The following is a 23,858-nucleotide window of genomic DNA, read 5'->3' on the forward strand; positions in this document are numbered from 1 at the left end:
TCATGGCCAGATGATCGCTACCTACCAAGGCCGAAGGTCATTTAGGGGTGGTTTTCCAGGCAAAACAGGCGGAATTCGCGCTACCTAAGCTATGCATTTATCCTTCTAGGGATGGTCAAACCAAGGCGATATTTTTACGATGATTTAAATATGAAATTGACTTTTAAAGGCAAATATTTAAATATTAGAAGAACGCCACAATAATTTATGAAATTGCGCATCGAAGAAACAGATATTATTGTGAGCTCTTTCGCGACGATCCCATCCCGAAATTCAAGTTAAATATATATAATATAAATGTAAAAAATATATAAAAAACATGGTTTTTATGCTTATGCTGCGCGTTGTTTGCTGCTCATTTATTTGTTTTTGTTTAGTGCTTACTACGTCATCAATTTTAATTACATTTACTCGTAACTTGTACAATATATACTATATATAATATATGTATATATATATATATTTATATGCATTTCATTTGTTGTCCAATTTCTGTCGTATAGGCATATATTGTAGGTATATATAGTGTTGTATTGTATCTGATTTATAGTACATTATTGTTTCTATTTAGTATTGTTACTGTTTGTTGCTTTTTTTATGTTAATGTTAATTGTGGGGCACTCTAAGCGTTTTCTTCAGCTTAATCCTGTCAAACGTCCTCCTCATACTTTGCTGCGTTTTAGGAAACATATTCAGCGCTCTCCCAGCGTACTGTGGTTTCATTATTTTAAACATAAAGTTTAATGCGTCGCGTCTGTCTGTGGTGTTGGGAAGGAAGTACTGCTTTTCTCACATTATGCAACTACGCAACTTACAAATAAATTATTGCAACACAAGTGAATTTCTTCCATCTTCGGTTCTCGGTACTTTAAATTGCCTTTTTGCATACTCTACACATACATATCCGTTATATATTAGATAATAACCGTACAATAATATATATCTCTATATGCATACTCTATATACTGCGCTCTATACACATCACTAAAAGCAAAAACACCGAAAACTAACACGGATAAACAGCTACATAATTATAGACGCGTGTGTGTTGTGTGTTTGCGATTTCCCAAAAATATAAATTTCGAGTAAAGTATAATGAGTTGGTGTTTTGTTTTTCTATTTTACAATTTTCAATTGTTCCCTGCATTCTGAGTGTAATTAAAACATTCACATTGCTGCCAATATAGACGTGAATAAATCAAGTTTAAGTTTAAGATTAAGATTAGATAATATGAAATAAAAAACCAAGTGGCGTCTTTAAATGGTCAAAACAAACAGTTTTACATTTTCCGTTTATTTGTGTAAAGTTACAATTTGTTAAATTAAATTAAACTTGTATTTTAAGCATTTAATTCTTCGACAATTAAATGTTATTATTAAAATGTTTCATTCAAAGGAAGCATAATGTGTGTGTGTGTGTGTAGGTCTGTCTGTCGGTCGATCGTCTGTTTGTTTGTTACCTCGTTAACTTATTAAACATTGTTGACTCATCTTTAATATATTGTTTTATATTCCTCTTGTCCATATTTTCCGTGTTATTTCTATTTATTTGTTGTTGTTAAATTTAAAGCGATATGTTGTTGCTTGTGGCGCTTGTTGGGGCGTGTCTTGCAATTTTTTAATTACTTTCATTACGGCTTCAACTTGTTCTTCTTGATGTTTATGGTTGTTGTTGTTGCTGTTTTCAACATAAGCACAGTTTAGGGGTTATAATTAATTTTAGAGTTGTGCCTAGTCGTATATATATATATATATATATATGTATGGGTTGTTGTTGTTTGTTAACTTTAATAGTGGGGTAATAACTTGTTGTTATAGGTTTTAGTATCCATATATCGAAATCGTAATTGTAATTGTAATCATAATGATTGGGCGGCACCGGCACGCCCAACTAAAAACTACTCGCTCTCGTTTCTCCTCCTACTCATGTTCTATTCATCATCGCATCTACATACGTTCTCAATTATTACTTTTAGTAGTTCAACTAACATTAAATATAATAATTTGTTGTGTGTTTTTAAATCCATCTCATCTCTCATCATTATCTCGTTAGTTGTGGTTGCTGTTGACTTAGCCTAGGCTTCCTTCGGTTCCACTGTCATATCTATATAATAATATATCGCCTGATCGACACTAATCGATTTCTCATTATCATCACGCTTTCTAAACTGGGTTAATAATATGTGTAAAAGTGATCGCGCTTCTGTCCTTGGAAAATGCAAAACTAATACAGTTGTGATAATTTTCGATAAATTTCCAAGGGTTTTTCTTCTTCTTGTTGTTGTTGTTGTTGCGTGTGTTATTTACAAACTATAAAGTGTATATGTATATATAATCGTATGCCTATGCATAGGTTTATGTTTATGATGACGAGGATGCTTTCTATGAATGTCGCTCCGTATATGGATGTTATATACCTTAACTTAGTCAAAACAATAAAAATACAAGATGAAGCGCCTTCTGCTGGTTACGCCCCTCAAAATGTTTTGCTTATAATGTCTAGGTCTAGCGAGAAGAGAGTGGCATTTAGCACAGCTAAAAATTCAACTCTACGCGGCGCCGCCTGGCACACATTTCAGAAATGTTGAAAACACGTGAATAAAATTGAACGCTAAGCGCCCAAGGGCATTAAAAATACAGAGAAAGAAAAGGGGTGGAGATACCGAGAACAAACTATGAGATGATTCGTATTGCACGTTAAAGCTGGCGGCGTCAGACTAGTAGAGGAGTGTTTTGTTTGTTTGCGAAATGAGAAAGAACTGAACTGGTCTTTCTGGGGTGCTTGAATTTTTAAGGCTACAAAATTGAATTCTATTGTGTTTCTCTGCGATATTAATCAAACAGACTGGAAAACAAGGAGCTCCGCACAGGGAGATTATGGTTAATTCATGTTAAAGTTAGGCTTTTGCTTATCATTTAAATTTTGTAAGTTTAAAAAATAAAGAAATTTACAAAAAAATTTAAACAAGAATTAAATTTTACTTTAGAAATATGAATAAAGTTGATATTCTACAATCAGCAGGTTTACTTTGCATAATTAAATTGTTAATTTGTTATTTATAATTAATAATATATTTGAAAAATATATAGAATTTTTTAGATTGCACTTAAAAATTGGAGGATTGCCACTTTCATTCGATATTAAAAATCGAGGCACCCCAGAATAACCCCTCTGAATGCTTCGTTTTCACTTCTGGGCCATAGATCAGCGTAACCAGCGCGCTGCTAAAAACTATTGTACATACAACTAGCTGCTTAAATGGGGGGTGCTTGTTATGGTCTGTGTGTCCTATATAAGGATGTCGTTTCAGCCCGGCTCACCAACTAGCCCACTAGCTCACTGGTTGGCCCATCTCACCACGCCGCTTGCGTCGACGCTGTTGCGGCAGCTGCCGTGGTGGCGGCAATGGAGGTGCTGGTGGTGCTGCTGGAGTGGGCTGTGGTGGGTGTGTAGCCGTGCAAGAGGGGCTACTGTTAGTAAACAACCGGGTGTTGCTCCACGTTCGCTGGCAGATGCTGCAGCTGCATGGCGGCGCGGGCCAAAGCACTGGGATCACTTATCAAGGCGATGGGCACTCCAGGTGGCGGCTGTTGCTGCGGCGGCGGCGCTTGGCCTGGATGCTGTTGCTGCTGATGGTGCTGTTGCTGCTGCTGCTGTTGTTGCTGCTGCTGTTGCTGGTGTTGCTGCTGCTGCTGCTGTTGACGGTGCTGCTCCTGCTGATGGTGATGAGCCGCCTGTTGGATGGACAACTGCAGCAATTGCTGCTGCTGCTGCAGCTGCTGTTGTTGCTGCTGATGGGCAGCCACTGCCGCCTGTTGCTGATGCTGTGCCGCCACTTGCTGCTGGTGCTGCTGATGGGCGGCCGCCGCCTGTTGCTGGGCAGCCTGCTGCTGAGCCGCTGCTGCTGCGGCAGCCTGTTGCTGGGCCGCTGCAGCGGCGGCTGCCTGTTGCTTCTGCGACTGCTGCTGGGCGGCGGCATTGTGCGAGATAAGCGTTGAGGTGACCAGCGGCACCAGACCCGGTGTTAGCTGCACGGCACCGGCACCGCCCGCCGCACCAGCGGTTATCTGCTGGATGGTGTGCATCGTGGTGGTCGCCGAGTGGTGGGGAACTGAAACGGTAGGAGGGCCGGATAAGTTGAACGACTTGGGCACGGGGAGAAGACTCGCTTGCGCTAGCGCAGTCGTGTTTGCCGACTCACTTATGATCGGTTTCACTTCCTGCTTGACTTGCGTCAGCACACCAGCCGGTATTTGCGGATGCGGATGCACGGGTGGTGGCGGCATCATAGCATCCGGGTGATTCATCTTCATGTGGCGCTTCAAATTGCCGCGCTCGACGAACGCCTTGCTGCACAGAGTGCACGCGTGCGGTTTCTCGCCCGAATGGGAGCGCATGTGCGAGACCAAGTGACCTGCGAAACGGACAATGGAAGCGACATGAAGATCTGATCGTCGGGGGGTTGTTGGATCTCGAATTTCGAAAACGGCTCGGGTAAGTTCTTTATTTATTTATATTTTTTTTATTGTGGGGGGGCTCGCTCTCACAGATGCTGTTTGCTGCTTTCAAACATGATTTTTGGATTTTGTCTGTTCAGATTTTTGGTTAAAAAAAACTTTAAACTTTTAACTTTAACAAGAAAGGAAGCTAACTTCGGCACGCCGAAGTTTGTATACCCTTGCAGATATTATTTCATTACATTTTACCTATACTTATTATGTTTACAGTTTGACAGTTACAGTTTTGCATTCCCAGCTTTACATTTTGTATACATCTACCGATCGGTTTATATGGCAGCTATATGATATAGTTGTCCGATTTTTATGAAATTTATACCAAAATTCTAGAACAATAAAAAAAGCCTATATCTCAGAGTAGATACAAATACGTTGAAAAACAACGAAGCTATAATTTTTTTCCTATTAATTTCCCGATCGTTCCTATGGCAGCTATATCATATAGTCGTCCGATTTTTATAAAATTTTTACCAAAATTCAGAAATAATATAAAATGGCCATATCTCAAAAATGGTGCAAAAATATTGAAAAACAGCAAAGTAATAATTTTTTTTCTAAAAATTTATCGGACATTTGTATGGCAGCTATATGATATAGTCGTCCGATCCGGCCCGTTCCGACATATATAGCAGTGAGAGTATATAGAAGACTATATGCAAAGTTTCATTCAGATAGCTTTTAAACTGAGGGACTAGTTTGCGTAGAAACGGACAGGTGGACAGACGGACAGACGGACAGACGGACAGACGGACAGACGGACAGACGGACAGACGGACAGACGGACATGGCTAGATCGACTCGGCTGTTGATGCTGATCAAGAATATATATACTTTATAGGGTCGGAAACGTCTCCTTCACTGCGTTGCAAACTTCTGACTGAAATTATAATACCCTGCAAGGGTATAAAAAAGAAAACCAATTTACTTAGAATATGGATTCTTGATACATCAATTAACTATTTTAATTTTAATTACCGTGTTACTCCTGCTATTTTATACTTTTCCCTTACAAAATAATAAAGAAATCATAATAAAACAGGTTAAAATATTGCAGATATTAAAAAAATAATCTAATTGACTTTCTGACTAGACGTAACCCATTATATCCGAGAGAACGAACCCCACACAACAGCAACTGGAAGTGGAGGGCAGGACGGGAACGGGCGAGGTGGGTGGTCATTTTTGGAGCTGGAGCTGGGGCTGGGACACTATGCTGACGCCACGCCACGCGTGCCTCCACTGGATGCATGCAAACGTTTAGCAGCAATCATAGCAAATCACACTTACCTTTACAGATGAAATTCTTGGGGCACTTCTCGCAGGCAAATGGTCTCTCCATCTCTTGGCCCTTGGTGTGGCTACGTTGATGGAAGAGCAGGTTGCCCTTGAGCGGAAACGATTTGCCGCATGTCTCGCAGGTGAAGGGCCGATCGCCGGTGTGGCAGCGTGACATATGATTGATCAGGTGCTCCTTGCGCGTGAACGGCTTATTGCAGACATTGCAGCAGTGCGGATTGTCGCTTGAATGCTGGCGCATATGGTTGTTGAGATGCTCCTTCCGCGTAAACGTCTTCTGGCAGTACTCGCACTTGTGGGGCGAGTCGCCCGTATGGAGGCGCACATGGTTCGTCAGGTGCTCCTTCCGCGTGAACGTCTTCTTGCAGTAGGAGCAGCGGTGCGGGGAGTCGCCCGTGTGCTGGCGCACATGGTTCGTCAGGTGCTCCTTGCGCGTAAACGTCTTGGTGCAGTATGTGCACTTGTGCGGCGACTCGCCTGTATGTTGCCGTACATGATTAACCATGTGATCTTTGCGCGTGAACGCTTTCGTGCAGTACGTGCACTTGAACGGTGTCTCACCCGTGTGCTGGCGTATGTGGTTGACCAGATGCTCCTTGCGCGTGAACGTCTTCATGCAGTAGGAGCAGCGGTGTGGCGACTCTCCCGTGTGCTGGCGCACGTGGTTAAGCAAATGCTCCTTGCGCGTAAACGTCTTTGAGCAGAAGTCGCACCGGTGCGGCGTCTCGCCTGCTTGCGTGGCAAATGTGTGGGTGTCGCGCGCGAATGGGACAAGAAAACATTTAGAGATTAGTAATCGTCGCCATCAATCGCATACAGGCGAGGCAGGAGCGGTCATTGGTGGTATGGTCTAAGCTGTGTATGCGGAAGATCACTAGACAATTTTGGCATTTGGCTTTGGTGCATACATCGATGAAGAAAAGAACACATTTTATACTACATACATAGTGAAAATATACATAGTGAAAATTACTTTTTTCGTGTTAAAAACCTTATTAAAGGGAAGAATGTGTGTTAGTTAAATGAGCATATTCATTATCAATTGACTAGTGTGTCAACATTTTACTATTATCTAGTTTTACTTGACGAAAAGGTTAGCTTTGTAAAAACGATCACAAAATATAAATAGCCTAATAGACAAAATCATTGATTCACTCGGTTATTTCTACCAAGAGCTCGTTGTCGTTAGTAGATCATCTAGCGAAAGTTCGTTAACGCTACTCGATAGATCATCTAGCGAAAGTTCGTTAACGCTACTCGATAGATCATCTAGCGAAAGTTCGTTAACGCTACTCGATAGATCATCTAGCGAGAGTTTGTTAACGCTACTCTATAGATCACTTTACTTCTAACGAGAGTTCGTCATCGCTGCTCAATTCTTCCCATTATTTCTAGCGAGTGTTCGTCATCGCTGCTCGTGCACTCGCTGCCGCCGCCAAGTGTCTGTTTGTGTGGTATTTCATGTGTTCAAGTGGACTGAAGCAGGATCGGTTACGGATTGGGGGAGAATTCAGGAATCGGAATCGGTCGAGGGACGGAACGTCCGATTCGTTTTGTCTCTTTACCTGTGTGCCAGAGTATGTGGTTGGTGAAGTGCTCCTTGCGGCTAAAGCTCTTGCCGCAGATCTCGCAACGGAACGGCGTCTCGTTGGTGTGGGAGCGCATATGGTTGGCTAGGTGCTCCTTGCGCGTATATTTCTTGCCGCAGACATCACACTGGTGCGGCGTTTGACCTGGATATTTATTTTTTTGGGGAGAGGGCAGAGAGCAGAACAAAACGGAATTGTTGTACAAAGGGAGAATGACGTTTGATCTCGTTCGACAAGACAAAATCGCATTCGCATTAGCAGCGCAAGCATATTTTCTTTTTCCCTCGACACTCGCTGGTTTTCCCCTAGGGATCCCAGGGAAAACTAGTGGTAAGTCGAAGAAAAAACAAAATGTTTTCAAAATCGTCCCGACCCATGCCCGCGCACCGCTTAGTGTTTTTTTTTTTTGTGGTTTTTCGTGGTGATTGGGTGGCTGCGTGAATGGGTGGGTTTCTTTTTAAATGTATTTTTATACTAAATGCTTCATTTTCTTTGCTTTTCTGTATTTTTTCTTTTTTGTTTGGTGTGAAACTGGCCGTGGCTTGCGTTGTTGTGGTTTCGAACGAACGAAGCGAACGGAGGCTGCTGGCTCGGGCATATGGACGTGGGCGTGGTGGTGGTGGTGTCAGATGTGGATTGTATGTGGTGTGGATGATGTTCATTGGATGTGGTGGTGTGTGATGTGATGTTTGGTGTGCCTGTCAACTCTGCTTCTACTCAATGCTGATCTTCAGGATGCTTTACTTTCATTTTTTCTTAATTTTTTTGCATAGAACGTTCAGTTCCAGGAGAAGACTGATTCGCCGAAAAGCTTTAGGATTCCTATATAGCAGGTGATCTGAACTGTGTGTCAGTGTTTCTGGTGTTGTTGTGTTGTGTGTTCCAATTGCTTTGTGTGTGTGTGCATTGAGTGTGTTAATGTCGCAGTTACACAGAGACGTTGGCAATCGACAAGCAGCAACAACGAACTTTTTTAAATATTTTTCTTTTCTTTTCTCGACTTTTCATATAATTTTTGGGCACCCTGTTCGACAGCAGAGAGAGCGTAGACAAAGTTTTACAGGCACTATAAAAATACCGAATTGGGAGTGAAGGATTGGACTTGGACTTGGACGTGGACGTGGACGTAGTGGAGTGGTGGAGTGGAACGAGCACTGGATGATATGTTTTTGGTGGTGCGTGTGAGCATGATTTGGAGTTCTTTTTTTGTAGTCGGTGAAGATTGTTGGGAATGTGTGATGCGGAGATCATGGTTGGGGGGAAATGGAGCGGTATGAGCGAGTGAGCGTGTTTTCTTTGGTTTTTTTTTTGCGGGATTAATGCGCGGATGCATTGGAGTTGCATTCGCTTCAAGCGTTAGTTTTGCACAGAGAAAAAAATTCAGAACAATATGGGCTGTATCTAAAGTTGCATCTAAATTGAGTATTCAAAGGATATTGAGGCGTCGAAAAGTAGGCAATGTAGATATTACAATAGTAATGCATGGCTAAGGTTAAATATATTATTGCCTCAAATGCTTCGAAAAAGCCACGAATAAATAAAGGGTTTCTTATCAGTTTTATGTCCAACAATAGTATAAAATATATAGAGAATATATTACTCTTTTAGACCAAAAAAATGGGAAAATGACTAGAGAATATTATTATGATTGGATAAGTTTAGGCACATGATTTTTTAACTATAAAATACTATTTATCACATTACCGAGCTGTTTTGACCAAGATGATTTACCAATCTAAGGCAACATTTTTCTCTCTGTGAGGAGTACAGTGGACGGGACTGTGGGAGTTGGCGGGTGGAATAAGCACAAGCGATGAGCGAGATAGAAGCGTATGAGAGATATAGATAGACAGTTAGGGAGGAAAAAGACGTAGGACGCACGATGAAGTCTATATATAATTATTTTTTTGCGGTGCTTTTTGTCAATTTTTTGTTTTGTTTTGGTTGGTTGATTTTGATTTGGTTCTTGGTTGGTTTGGTTTGGTTGGTGTGATGTGGTGATGGCTGTTGTAGTTGTTCTTGTACTCTATGAATTGAATTTGGTCTGACTGGAGTTGGTCTTGGAGTTGATATTAGGTTGGGTTTTTTTTTTGGTTCTGAGAGATTGATTCTGATCTGTCTTTTCTGTTCTTGTTCTTGTTCTGGTTGTTTTTGTGGCGCTCGCCGCTCGCATTGTCCGCCCCCACCAATCAATCACACTCACCAGTGTGCCACATGTAGTGGTTAACATAGTGTTCCTTGCGCGTAAAGGACTTCTTACAAATATCGCAACGATGTGGCGTCTCACCCGTGTGTTTGCGCACATGGTTGACCATGTGCTCCTTGCGCGTAAACGTCTTGGCGCAGTACTGGCAACGGAAGGGCGTTTCGCCCGTATGCGAACGAAAGTGATTGTCCAGATGCTCTTTGCGGGCAAAGGTCTTTTGGCAAATGGTGCAGGCGAACGGTTTGTCCGTCGAGTGCCGTTTCATGTGCCGCTCCAGGCTCGTATTGTTCGCGAACACATTGAAGCACACGATGCAGGTGAACATGGGCCCGCCAATGTGAATCTTGCCGTGGCGCGTCAAATCCTGCGACGTGGTGAAGCCCTGGCCACACACCTGGCACATGAACGGTTTCCGTTCACTGTGGTAGCGCCGGTGCACGATCAGCTGGTACCGGAACTGGAACATCTTGCCGCAAATGTCGCAGACGTGCGTCCCCGTCGCAATTGGCGTACCGTCCGGCGCCAGCGCCACGTTCTGCCCGCCGTTGCCGCCGCCATTGCCGCTGCCGTCCACGCCATGAATGCCGCCCTCCATTTTAGGCATAAGCAACTCACCCGCCGTGGTCGTGGTGCCCCCACTGGTGGTGCTCCCGCCGCTGCTGGCCGTCGAGCTGCTGGTCGTCGTTACCGTCACCTGCTGGCCCCCATTGCCGCTGGTGGCCGGCGGCAGACCTCCGCCCGCTGCGGATGCAGCCGCTGCTGCCGCCGCCGCCGCATTGGCGGAGGCCATCACTGCCGCCACAGCGGCATTATTTGTGGACGCTGCTGCGGCTGCTGCTGCCGCACTGGCCGCATGACTAGTGGCCTGCGGTGGAAGGGGCGGCGGTGGTGGAAGCTGGCCTCCATGTGCCGCCGCCAATTGATGATTCACAACATCGCCATGGATCTTGCCAAAGACCTCGTGATAGGTGAAGAGCTGAGATATGTCCTCGATGTTCACCTTGTACATCTCGATGCCGTGCGGCGGCTTGCCATCCTCCTTGTGCTCCGATTTGGGGAGCGGTGGTGGGCCGCCCAAGGTGATCGTCGTCCCACCAGTGGTCACAACGGGGGCTACAACTGATGGCACCGAGCTGGCAGCGCTCACGTGCTGCATTCTTGTGTCCAGATCCGGGCGATCGTCGTGGCGCTTCCGTGTATCAGCCGCTTTTTCTCTAAATGTATATCAATGTTTTGTGTGTTTTCGGGAGTTTATTTGTAGGTTGGTTGGTTGTTGAGGGTTCTTGTTGGTGATGCTGTTGCTATTGTTGCTGCTGTTCTTGATTGTATTTCTTGTGTGCTGCTGCTGCCGCTGCTGTGGAGCGCCTACATATTGATGTTGTTGCTGCTGTCGACTGCTTTCGCTGAGCGTGGCTACAAACAAAAAATGCAAGTGGAAGGTGGAGAGGTGGTGTCACTCTTAGTCTCTGACTGCGCTCAGGTATATATTTATCTTCGTATTGGTATTATTCAATCGACGCTGACGGGGACAATTACCATGAAGTTGCTGCTGCTACAGATGTTGATGTTGCCGTTGGAGGATTGTGTGTTCTTCTGCTCTGCCGCTACTACTGTCCAGTTGATGATATTTGGACAGTCAATTTCAATGGGTATTCCACCTGAAACATGAATAACACTGGTAGAAATCAAATCAATTGGATTAAATGGAGTAACAAAATGAATTGAAGGGATTAAAAGGATTATTAAGGTTACAGTAATAATTGAGCAAATATTGTAATTAGCACAAAATAAAATAATAGGTGAATATAACATACAGAAACTTAAAGATTTTTTAAAATCATAATTAGGATTCTATCAAACTATGGGGCGAGGGGGTGAGTTTCGCACCTTCAGATGGTTTCTTTTGAGACCATTAACCCTTGAAACAATGCAAAAGTCATAGAACATGTATCTATTTGTATGTATATTATGCAAGTACAGTTACATTTCCCTCACACACACACTTGCACACAGCATACAATTATCAGGCAGGACTAATTCATGTAAAAAGATGTTGGGCAGCTCAGCGCTTTATTGATTTTGCTGCCGGGCATTAAAAGTGATATAAATTGCCCATTAGCGAACCGCAGGCCCCCCATTTCCACACCCTGCCCCACACACACACACCCATATTGCTATGTCTTCATCAGCAGCAGCAGAAAAAGAGGAGCAGAATGAGGAGGTAGAGAGGCGGATGAAGGAGAGGCAGGCGCACAATGAAATAACTTTATATAAATTGTAAATGGCAAAAGGCAGCAAAACGAATGACAAGGAACACAAAAGGGAGTGGAGCTGGGATTCGAGGCAGAGAAAAACCGAGGGAGGGGCAGGATCCAGGATTTAGATATCCAATCAGAGTATGCAAGCGTTTTGATAGAAACACCGAGAGACAGGGAGAGCAAGTGAGCGCAAAGTCAGGGGAAAACGGGCAAGAGAGACTGGGGAGCCGATGTAAATATCAAGAAGTACAAATCGATTAAAGACAACGCGTAAGTGTGTGCGTTTGTGTGAGTGAGTGCAAGAAAAACTGAGCTGCGAATTAAAGATGGAGATGGACAACGTAGAGAGAGGGGCAGCAATCAAGGAGAGCGCGCATGAGCGGGAGAGGAGGGGAGTGTTTGCATAGGTCCTGGTTTTGTCCCTTTCGCTAAGCGATTTACAGTTACAGCTTACAGGCTAAGCACCGCTCTCACTCTTTCGCTCCTCTCTTGCTCCTTCTTCGGCGCAAATAATTCAGCGGTGAGAGATGAGAGCGGAGCGGGAGAAAAGGACACTGAAAAGGGCGCCACTTTTAATGTGGTGAGGTAGGAAAGACTATGTGTGTACAAATACATATCTCTCCTGCACGCACTTGTGTGTTTAGGTGTGAGTGGAGCCCGGGCAGCAGAAAAAAAAAACTATGAAAAAGTGGGCGGGTTCGGCATGTAAAATGCTGATGAAGCCAAGCACAAAACACAAGACAAATGGCCCAATCTACGAACGGGTGATCCACCCATCCCCCACTCAAACAACCGCCCTCCAATTAAGTAACTGTAACACTACCAGCATAGCTGCACAGCAAATACAAAATTGTATTGCAACCGCAAGCTTTTCTCAAAACAAATACTTCAATAACTTGACGGAACTATTTCATTTCTTATTATTAAATATGGTAGAATTAATATCAAGCAGAGTCATGAACGATTGGATTGGATTCAAACATCAAAATTAAAATTTCAAACTTTAAAATATATCCAATAAAGAACTTTAAGTCTTATGGATTATTCTATTAAATCTCCAATCAATCCTCAAAACCAAAATTAGATTAGATATTAGATATTTTCCCAATCGGAGTATCTGTTGTAAACTGACTTACCAATATCAGACTTTAATTTTATTTTTTGCTTAAAAATAGACATTCATTCCCGATCCTCATTTAATTTAAATAAAACTGCAACCTCAAAATCACTCTTAAGTTGACACAAACTAGCCATAAAAATTTTGGCAACCCTAGGTAAGGTTGGGTAAGCCACCCAATATATTTATAAGCCTATCTATGATGCATTGGATATTTTAAAACGCTCTCTAAGGAAGTATTTTAAAATTAAAATCCTAAAATTTTAGGCTTTATAAAAAAGCTACCATATTTTATCTAAGCTGTGCTATTTTGCAGTGCACTATATAAATCGTACCGAACCGTTCCTAAAGTTTTGCATTTTCGTTTAATATAAAAGCAATAATAATAGTGGTAGTTTTCAGTAAATCAAAACCATTTTACTGTGCCGAAAGGATTATAAACTATGGGAAAACGGATTCTAGGGACAAACAATGAGCCATATGGCACAATAATGTATATTCCATGTAATAATTGGGGTTGAATAACCCCTTTTCGGGTTTGGCCAAACAAACAAACAAAGTCACCCTGTATGTGCGGATGCGAGATGTGAAAGCAATTGAAATCACTTCACTTACCTCATGTAGCGTTCTATTTGGTCCGATTATTGCTCGCCAGGAGCGGACTTGAAGATATATTTATCCGGCAGATATAAGTGCAGATATCATCACCTGCAAGCAGAGACAACGTTGAGACATGGCAACAATCATAATAACCAGCGAGAGCAACAGTTTGTTTGCGGTGTTTATGTTTACGCGAAATATTCAAACGGCCCGCGGTACAGTCTTCCCCGTTTCCCTTTGCTTCCACTTCCACACTCACACAGACACACTCATGCGGGCGGCAGAACGGACAGGGGGCGAAAGCAAATCAAGCGAAAATTTATTTGCAGTCAATATATGCAAAAGTCACGCACACAAAAGTAACGAAAGCTGCGTCTGCGTCGAAAGCAGAGCAAAATGGGAAAAGACCTAACAGGAATATTCTAACTCTAATTGGAAGGGGAACGGGAATCGGAATCGAAAAGTTGGACGGGCAGTGCGAATTTTACATTTCCAACTATTCCACTAAGAAATCAAATTAATTGTATCTATATCTAGACGGGAGCTGCGTGCATCGTTCTCGCTCTTCTGTCTCCTCTTGTCTTCTAGAATCTAGACGGGGGGCTCTTCGGCTGCTACGCCTCCTCTCCTGCTTCCTCGCTCTTCCCACTTTGCTTTTGGCTGCCAGCAGGGAAAAAAGTTGTATCTTTCTTGCTTTTCCGCCGCCGCCTCCTCTTCTCTGCTCCCTTGCCCACTGCTTTTCGTGCACTTTTGTACTCGGTTTTGCTTTATTTTGTTGTTCTCGTTTCGCTCTCCTCTCTCGCTCTCTTTCGCCTACATTGTCTCTCATTATTCATTGAACGACAACGCCGTGCCCGCCCGTCCCCGATTCCAACCAGCGCTCTTCCCAACCGACGTTTTGCACGAACGACGCTACGTACAATTCCCAACCGCCTGAAGCGGAAAACCAATAAAAACGAATTGAATCGCAAAGCGTAAGTACAAAATAAAGCGAGACAAAAACGAAAGCTGAGAGCTGCCAGCAGAGAGAGAGAGCGCGCGCGACGAACACCGAAAGAGAGGAGAGGAAGAAGCGAGTACAGGCGGCGCGTCGATACAAGTTTTGCTTTTTGCTCACGTTCTATATGCCAGATCCGAAACTCGAGTTATAGTTATAATTATTGCCGCTTGGCTTTATTTTTAATTTTGTTTGGTTGTCGCTCGCCTTTCTGAGCGAGAGAGCGGCGAACGAGAGGACACGGGACAGAGGTGGCAGGGGGGTCGAGCCGAGAGACACATTTTCATTACAGCCAATTAGTGTGCATTTCATAATTGTTTAACAAAACAGAGCGGGTTAAACAATAAGAAAAGCCAAAAGGAAACCGGAGTGGAAAGTCCGGCTATTTCGTTCTAACCATATGGCGGGGTTCACATCTGTAGCGGTAGTTTGCACATTATGTTGCCGATCGTTTTGTGTGGTAATGCTAATAATTTTTTAAATGCAACCCTGCGCCCCCCTGCCCCCGCCTAGCAAACAAGATGACACGATGATGACGTTAATGGGAACTCTGTGGCTGTGGATGTGCACAGCTCACACACACACTGGCAACGCGCTCACTCACTCTCACCAACACAGGGGCAGTAAAGTCGACCGCAAAGTCATTTGATTAATATTTCTCGCATTCTTTTTCGCCTGCGAATTTCACAAATAAACACAATTGTTTCCAATCAGCCCCGGCATCCCCCCGTCCCCTCGGTTCGTAGCACGCCCCCTCACTCGCGCTGCAGTTCTTATAAGCGCTGAAAGTACGGTTCTTGTGACGCCAGTATATGAAAATTACTTGATATTGCAGTGGTGGTGGTAACACTCTCTGGCCGTGTGCGTGTAGTGGAAAATCAGAATCGAAACGCCGCGCGGGTGGAGAGGCGGTGGTGAACGGTGTACAGAGCAAAGCAAACTGAATGAATAAGGCGCGAAAGCAGACGGCAGCAAAGGCAGCCAGTGATGCCATTTTTCCGAGCAAAAAAGGCTGGATCGCCCAGAATAAACGGCTAAAAGAGCCGAATTCTAAGGGGAAAGAAAACAAAAAGCTGATTTTTAGAAAATATAATATAAATGATGTATATAATTTGTTGTTTGTTTTTTCCCAACATTTCCCACTTCAGCCCACATATTACATTAGAAATTAATTTCAAATTTCAATTTCAATCAAACGAAATAAAAATAGAACAAGATCCTGTACTGTCATGCCAAAAAGCATATTTTTCTTACAAAAGACATTTAAAACTAGAATATGCTAGATGCATTTTAAAATAAGGATGCACATTTAACAAGCTTTTTCAGTTTTAATAAATAATAGAGTTCGCTTAAAACAAGCTAAGCTGACAACACTGCACCAACCCACCACACTGCAGAAGGAGGCAAGGCGGAAGGTGAAAAACGAGAGTTCGCAACGAGAGACGGCGAACGATGACGAAGAGAAGAACGATTCCAAAAAACGCACTTCTTATTTAAAAAGGAAACCAATCAGTAAATGGAAACTAATAAGAATTGACAAATAGTTTTATTTTCAAATTGGAATAATGACTAATAAAATAAAAGTAATACCTTTCGGCTTATTTATAATGAAAATTATAATTATATTTATAATGAAAAAAAAACTTATCCCTCGATTTGTAAGTTTTTCTAGATTTTCTAAATTTAAAAATCTATTTTTTAAATGCTTTACTTTTCCCGCTTTATTTTGAGAAAATCGGCAACGAAATACTATTTAATTTAATTTAAAAAATTAACTTTCATTAATTTCTTGAATTTTTTTATAATTATTTAGTTTATATTTACATTTAGTATGCATATAATTAATATTTAGCAAGAGTTAATCCTACACGCTTACAGAATAACAGTGTCAAATTTGTTAGTTAACATTATTTTGGGGTCGAATTCTCATGTAGAATGTAAAATGTTCGATCGAACCTGTTAGAACTCCTTAACGTAATTTGCTTATGGAATTCCGAAATTGAGAGCCTACAGAATTTTGCTCCGAGAGAGCCGAAGCCGAAAGCACAAGTTTAGGAGAGAGCCAGTGCAGCCGGTTTGGAGGGATTTACTTTGGCACTGGCAAGAGTGGGACAGCGACAGAGAGAGAGAGAGAGAGATTCAACGTAACCGCAAGATACAAGATACAGAGCAAAGCAAACTGAAAATTAAATGAAACGCGGAGGCAGCAGAAGGCAAAGCAGGCTAAAGCAGGCGAAAGCGAACGACGTAAAAGTTCTTCGTGTCGCGCATTCGGCTGCCAGCCGAAAGCACAACCCAGCAAACAAAGAGCAGATGGATCCGAAAAGTATCCCGCTCCTGGCATGGGACAAACTTGAAAATGTGCATATTTTTCGTATATTTTTTAAATAATTATTTACTTATAATAATTTATATTTTTACAGCCGCTTTTAAGAAAAAATGTTCGTTGGAGGACGCAGACTTTGATTACACAAAAATACTTTTAATATGCACAGAACCTAGTAACTAAGTCCAATAATAAATAACTTAAAACAACTTTATAAATATACAAAATATAAGCGTTCATAGAAGTAGTAAGCATTCATAAGAATTAATATTAAGTAAGAAAAAACCTTAAGTGAAATGTTTTTTTTTTAAGTTCATTAATCTGAAGTTTAATGTTTACTTATGAAGTTAAATAAAAATAAGTAAGGATTAACATAAATAAATGTATGTTTGACTAACATTTTAATAAAACTGAAATTCTAAAAAAATAAAATTGGAAGTAGAAATGGTTGCTGGTTTTTATCTGCTGGGTAAACTTAAGTTTGTAGGGGAGCCAGTGCAGTCGGTTTGGAGGGATTTAGTTTGGGTAGTCTATGGGCTTTGTTGTTCTATTATCATAGGTGTTTTTTTTTTTTTTTTTTTTTCAAAATACATCGATGTTTTTTTTCGATGTTTCATAGGTACATCTACGATATTTCTACAAATTTCAGAATTTATCATAACTCAAAGAAAAACACTAATGAGATCAAACTTGAAACTTAAATGTTAGCGATCTCAAATATTAATTCTAATCTTATTTTTTGAAGATTTCATAATTGTTTATGAAAATTAGTTTATCTACGACGTCTGCCTTGAGACGGATATGGGATCGGATATGATTTGTGTTTCACTCAGTACGTTTGTGTAGCATAGTAACTATTACTTCCTCCCGCTAAAAGTAGCTATATTCCCGCAGTACTGCACTGGTAAGAGGTGTGGAGGCAGCGACAGAGAGAGAGAGAGAAAGAGAGAGAGAGAGAGAGCATCAACGAGAGACACCGCAAGATACAGATACAATGCGTGCTAGATACGTGTGTGTGTGCGCGGGATTGCGTTGTTCTTATTAACGAATCGCTGCCTTCTCACTGCTGCTGCTTTTTCGGGGCTTGGGCATAAAAAGGCGGCAAAATTTGTTGAGCATAAATATGGCCGGTCCAACTGGCCAATTTGAATGCAGGATTCGCACGTCCCAATTGTACTCACCCGCCGGTTTGGTTAGATTTAATCCACAAGATGCCAGCTACAACAGCTACCACTCCTTTTTATTGGTCGGTGCAGCAGCGTCCCCAGACGCCCTTCCTGTATCACTTAATGGCGGACGCTCTGCGTCTCCGCTTATTGCTTATCACACCCAACTGGTCACTAATTGCATTGCGCGCACTGTACGCCAGTAGTTGGCCTATTAATTAGTTTGGTTTCTATATTTTTTTAACACTTAGCACGGATCCAGAGTTTGTAGCTGTAGTTGCGAGAGGAGGAGCAAGAGAAGTGAGGCGACTGTATGTGGCGTTGCCAGATACAAAAAGAGTTTATGCGGCGGGTTGGCAGCCCCACGATGCACATAGAGATGGCAGGGCGACGATAACTAAGAACAGCGCTATCGAAAATGGCATAGCGACATAAGTCCGCGCGACATAAGTCCGCGCGACATAACTCCGCCAAAAAAAAAGCGACATAATTCCGACCGAAAAATGTAACGGGCGGATATGTCGTGGAACTTATGTCCCTATGCCATCGAAAATTAAAATAATTTTCGGACTTTTTTAAAACTTTTCCGTTATTTTTAAACTACGTAAGATATTTTGATCAACAAAACCAAGAATACACAACACGGTCTCTCTTTGATTTGCTTTTATTTAGCTTTATCGTAAAATAAATTACAAAATAAAATACATTTTGCATATAATTCGTATCCTTATATGTCTAGTACATTAATTTACTCACAAATCTTTTGGGTTAATATTGCGCTGTGCTCTTTCTTACTCATCCATTTGTTTTGTTTTCTAATGCTAAGAACCAAAAAACAAATCAGTTTTGCCGCGCCCCCCTCTTTGTGCCTATAAAGCCCGATGCCGGGGGCAAGCTAAATTATACATCGCTCATCGTATAAAGCTAACTCTAAGAAACTCTAAGAATCACACGACGAAATCATATATTAAGAAAATGGAGCGATATGAAATTAAATTCGTAACAAATGTACAAGGAATTGTTATGTTCTGGGCGCGGACGCTAAGTGAAGATTTCTTCGAGATTAAATTGATTAGAAAAGTCAATTAGAATATTTAAGCTTTATCTTGTTTTTTTTTTTACAAACAATTTCCTACTAATTGTGTGATTTTCGTTTGGCAATTGGTTACGCGTTGCATTTCCGTAGTATCTGTTGTATCTCTGTTAAAATCCCCATCCAAATCCTTGACTGCATATCGGTAGTTTCGCTTACAAGAATATACATCCTTCTCATGTATATGTAAAAAGTGGTCCTTAATTCGAGACGTGTGTGTGTGAGTGTGGTTAAAACGCTTTCTGTGTGTTCTTTTGTATATATATGTGCTTTTATGCACTTAATAATGTGAGGGCATGGATTTCTTCGTCCCAGTGCGCTGGCTAAAAAACTCTCTCGCAAAAAGTGTACTTTAACGAAATGAGGGGAAAAGGAAAGCTCTTGACAAAGAGCTCACAAGTTACGGTCGATCGGACTCACTCTACGCACTACAGAATACGGATTTTTCTTGACTTTTCTTGACTGCTGCATTAGTTTTAGTAGGCTAATATAAATCACGATAGTATGGCCACGCTGCGGCGCGGCCCGCCCTGACTGATGTTGTCCATGGAGGACCACTTTTTGATCCCGTTCTTGAGCGCCTCGGCGGTAACCTTGTCCTGCATCACCCGCGACATGGCCTCCAGCTTCTGGGCCCGCTCCTTGGACAGCGGCTCTGTGGGGAAATTGAGCTCGTTGGCCTCGGCCAGCGTTCGCAAGTCGAAGTAGTATTTGGCGTACACCGAGGATGGCACGTTGATGTTGAACTGTAGCAGCTCGAGAAACTGGCGCTCCAGCTCGTTCATGTCCTCCACGGTGATATCCTTGAGTATCTGGCAGTAGTCAACGTTCCAAACGGCCTGATCGTCCCACACTTTCGAGGCGAGCAGGATGGCACCTTGGGGAAACGAAATGTTAATAAACAAGAAATACATTAAACTTCTCCGCTTACCCAACACCATTCGCTTCCAGTTGCAGGGCCCCACATCCAGCTCAGCGTAGGTGAGCAGCCGCTCCAGGTAGACTAGCGTGATGATCGCACACTCCGCCGTCAGCTGGGCAGCGTTGAAGAGCGTGCGCACGAACTTGTAGATTTGGCGGTGCTCCGGATTGTGCGTATCATAGTTCTCCGGCACCGGATCGTGGGTGAGTGGATGCAGCTTCTCGTCGAAGATGTCGAGCCGCCGGTCCGACTGTCGGTTCTTGATGTGATAGTAAATGGCTAGAGATACGCACTTGACCGTATTCTTCAGATTCGGTTGCGAGACGGTGCTGTCGTCCAGATAAATGGTCGAGCAGGAGGAGCTCTTCTTCATGCCGCCGCCACCACCGCCGGAACTGGTGCCACCGGGTGTGCTGCCACCCCCGCCGCTTCCGGCATGCTGGGCAATCTGCTGCTGCGAGCGCTTACGCGTCATGCCGCCGTTCTCCACTTTGGATCGCTCCAGGAACATGGTGGCCGCCGTTGGATCCACCGACGGATCTTCCTCGCCTTCCAACGCCTCGCGCTCTGAGATGTGCTGCAGATTCGCCTGGTTCTCGAAGTTGTCGCCACTGCCGCCTCCCTGATTCGGCTGTTGATGATGTCCATGATGGTGATGCAGGTGCACCGCTGCCATGGAGCCGTGATGGCCGTCTGTCTGATGGTGCTGCGACGTGTGCGGCGGATGGCTTAGCTGGTGGCGCTCCTCGAACACCGGCGGCATGTCCTTGGACTTGCGGTCCGACTGCGGACTGGAGTACGCACAGCACGAGTTCTTGTTGCCCATTTTGCTGGTGTGGCTGAATGGGTTTGGTTTTGGGCGCTCAAACTAAATGCAACTTGGGTTGGCTTTTGCTTTCTTGACTAGCGGAATGGACTCCGAACCCGGACCCTGATCCTCTTCCTGACTCCTGGCAGTCGCTCACGCTCGATTCTCGCTTTTGGCACTTGGTCGTCGTGGGTCTATGTCTATGTCTATGGGCATGGCGCTGGTGTGCGTTCCTATCGCTCCACAATTACCGTTGCCGAGCGAGCGCAAGTTTCACTGCAAAGAATATAGAGATAACGGCGATTAGCGGCGGATTCTATTCGATCTTATCTGGCAAATCTCTGCTTTACTCATCCCATTAGCCCATTATTATTATTCAATTTGCTGTTCTTCTAAAAGGGTAATTGGATTTTTAGAAGCAATTTGGAAAAAGGAGGAGGGGACTGAGTCATTTCCCCTTTATTGTAGGGATATTAATTTTTAGGTCTCTTAAAGTCTCCGTAGTCATTTATGGGATACAAATTAAAGGGAAATCCGTGCCCACTACTAAACTGCTAAAGGAGATTTCTGAGATAATCATTAAATGGATAGAGGACTCTCTCTGTAGTTGTTATAACAAATTAAAGAATGGTATAGCTTTTAAGAAAGTAATAGAGTAAAATAGGAATGTCTATAAAATAGAAGATATTTATGATCTCTGTTCACGCCAGAAAGGCGCTTTTAAGAGTTTTGGTGTTGCTAATATTGTTTATGTAATATACATATATATATTATTATCCACCAATATATTATCATGAATAGCTTCGAGTGCTTAAAACACTATTATCTGATCTTAAGACATGTCACATGACGATGCATGTGACTGACAAAGTTCCAGTCAAGTTTTAGAGACAGCGGAAGACAGTCCGGGTAGGGTATTTAATATTTCGGCTTTCGCGTTGGCTTTGCCTTGCCTTATTTGACTATCTATGTATCTCGGCCGCCGACTCCGTTTATTTGCTCCGTTTATAGGCGGAATCGTTCCGGCTTAGAGGCCGGGGCCAGATTGTTAGGCGGTTGTGCAAAAAATTAATTAACCCCAGGCACGACACTCGCCTGCAAGTTGCCTAATTTGGCGAGGTCTTTGTTTTTTTTTATTTCTTTTCCCCGCCTCACGGCTGCTCCCCTTTAATTTTTTTCGGGAGGGGCGGGGCTGCGGCGAGGCTTGTGACTGTGTCTTGGCGGTTGCCGGGGACGGGTGACTGACTGAAGCGTCACCAGAAACCGATGGCCCAGTTCCAGATTAGGGTATCACCGTCAAACGGTGCTCCACCGCCTCCCCCGCACATTAATCACGGCAAAGTGAATGAATGGCAGCGCTGGCGCCGCAGTCGGCGTCGGCAGCACTGCACGGCGCTCTGCCCGGAACAGAGCAACACCCACGACCGCAAAGGAAACCCAGATTCTTTGTCCTGGACATTGGCGTCAGTCAGTACCCGGGTCTGGCTATGGTCACGAACTGGTTGGTCACTTAATTCGCCACTTTTTCACACATTTTAGTTGTTTTTCTTCCGTTTTTTAGTTTAATTACCAATAACATTCGATACTTGTAGTCGACTACTCGGTCAGTGCTGCCAGGCTAGCGTATTTCTGGCTAGATCTAGCTTATTTCAAGATAAACAAAAAAGAAAGCTAGCTTCGGCACGCCGAAGTTTGTATACCCTTGCAGTTCGTAATTGGATCATTAAGAATCGAGCCATTCTAGTTGCAGGTGTATAAAAAGCTTATAAAACATTTATTTTTAAGAAAAATTGCTAAAAATGTTTTCAGTGAAATGTTTAAATTACGAGTTCAATAACTTGATTTGATTTTATTAAACTATTTGAATATGTTCTTTATTATTGTTTATTTAAAATCCGTTAGATTAAATTTATTATGTAAGATTAACAATTCCGAGCAAAGGGGCTTTACTAGAGGGATACTTTTCTTTACCTTTTCAATGCCAAAGTTTTTAGTCTACTGAACAAAGGTTTTATAATTCCATATTAATAAAAGTGAAAACCTTAAACAAAAAAAAAAAAAAATGTTTAAGTATGAAGTTATTTGGTTTTTGGGAAATTGTTGTTTTTTTTGTAGCTAGCTAATTTGAGGGCTCATCACTAGCAAACATAAAACAGACCGTTTTAGGTACAGAAAAAAATACAAAAAGTGTGACCGTAACGCTATAGTTCTCTTAGCTTTTTATCGATAAAAAAGTTCCGTTTCGATAACGATATAGATTTCCGATAACCATGCTCTTGGCGCGTGTTTACCAATAATTCAAATAATATCTCGAAATGTGGCGGAACACCTTCTGTGTTAGTAGCCTCTTTTGCCAGAAAAAACACTCCTCCAAGTAGGTTTAATAAGAATTTTTATTAGTATATTAAAAGACATATGGTGTTTATTATAATTTACTTGAAAGTATTTCGTAATAAGCATACATCTCAGCCATATTTCTTGTTTTATCTCAAATATTTTGTTGTTGTTTACCAGCCCCGTTAGTTTTTAATGCATATTAAGTGTTGAATTTAACATAGTAGGAAAATTAAAAACACTTCATTAGTATAGGCCTTTGTTTTTTTTTTGTTTTTGCGAAAACTCGTAAAGTACACAATTAGTTGGCTTATAGTCGATATATAATAATAACTCTGGGCAATAAATGAACAGATGAAATAAAGTTATTTACAGATTTCGGAGTTGGTTTGGGATGGGTATTTCGGGTGTTATTATTCATATTATTATTTTTTGTTACCTTTAGTAAGTGTGCTCGGGTCTACATTATTTGCATTCTGTGTTTTTGTACACAAAATGTATATTTTTTAAGGGTTTTTTTTTTATATTTAAATAGTGTAGATTATTTAAACGTAATGATTGCTTTCAACTTATTTACTTTTATTTTATTTTTATGCCTGTGTGTAGCCCACATATATTGATCCTTCGG

General features: G+C 42.4%; 2 protein-coding genes across 20 annotated transcripts; both read right to left on the reverse strand.

Annotated features, from left to right (window-relative positions):
* Positions 1 to 1,278: 1,278 nt before the first annotated feature.
* On the reverse strand, positions 1,279 to 18,356 carry crol (crooked legs). Of its 18 annotated transcripts, none has more exons than XM_070283458.1 (9): positions 15,405 to 15,552; positions 13,600 to 13,692; positions 11,146 to 11,267; positions 9,691 to 11,022; positions 7,380 to 7,547; positions 6,376 to 6,546; positions 5,806 to 6,291; positions 4,203 to 4,415; positions 1,279 to 4,112 (listed from the first exon to the last, which is right to left on the reverse strand). In XM_070283458.1, exons 4-9 carry the CDS (start codon positions 10,763 to 10,765, stop codon positions 3,475 to 3,477), a joined length of 2,751 nt encoding a protein of 916 aa, XP_070139559.1. In that variant the 5' UTR covers positions 10,766 to 11,022; positions 11,146 to 11,267; positions 13,600 to 13,692; positions 15,405 to 15,552; the 3' UTR covers positions 1,279 to 3,474. The 18 variants fall into 18 exon arrangements, with proteins under 18 accessions (XP_070139559.1, XP_070139557.1, XP_070139552.1 ...); XM_070283456.1 differs by having other exon boundaries at positions 9,607 to 11,022; XM_070283451.1 differs by lacking the exon at positions 15,405 to 15,552 and adding an exon at positions 18,089 to 18,356 and having other exon boundaries at positions 5,806 to 6,546; positions 9,607 to 11,022.
* Positions 18,357 to 18,719: 363 nt separating this feature from the next.
* Positions 18,720 to 22,507, reverse strand: CycY (cyclin Y). Of its 2 annotated transcripts, none has more exons than XM_017177364.2 (3): positions 22,467 to 22,507; positions 20,098 to 21,172; positions 18,720 to 20,043 (listed from the first exon to the last, which is right to left on the reverse strand). In XM_017177364.2, the coding sequence occupies exons 2-3, from the start codon at positions 20,912 to 20,914 to the stop codon at positions 19,661 to 19,663; spliced, it is 1,200 nt and encodes a 399-aa protein (XP_017032853.1). In that variant the 5' UTR covers positions 20,915 to 21,172; positions 22,467 to 22,507; the 3' UTR covers positions 18,720 to 19,660. The 2 variants fall into 2 exon arrangements, with proteins under 2 accessions (XP_017032853.1, XP_017032854.1); XM_017177365.2 differs by having other exon boundaries at positions 22,372 to 22,494.
* Positions 22,508 to 23,858: the final 1,351 nt, after the last annotated feature.

The sequence above is a fragment of the Drosophila kikkawai genome, chromosome 2L (assembly GCF_030179895.1).
Source record: "Drosophila kikkawai strain 14028-0561.14 chromosome 2L, DkikHiC1v2, whole genome shotgun sequence".
Taxonomy (NCBI): Eukaryota; Metazoa; Arthropoda; class Insecta; order Diptera; family Drosophilidae; genus Drosophila; species Drosophila kikkawai.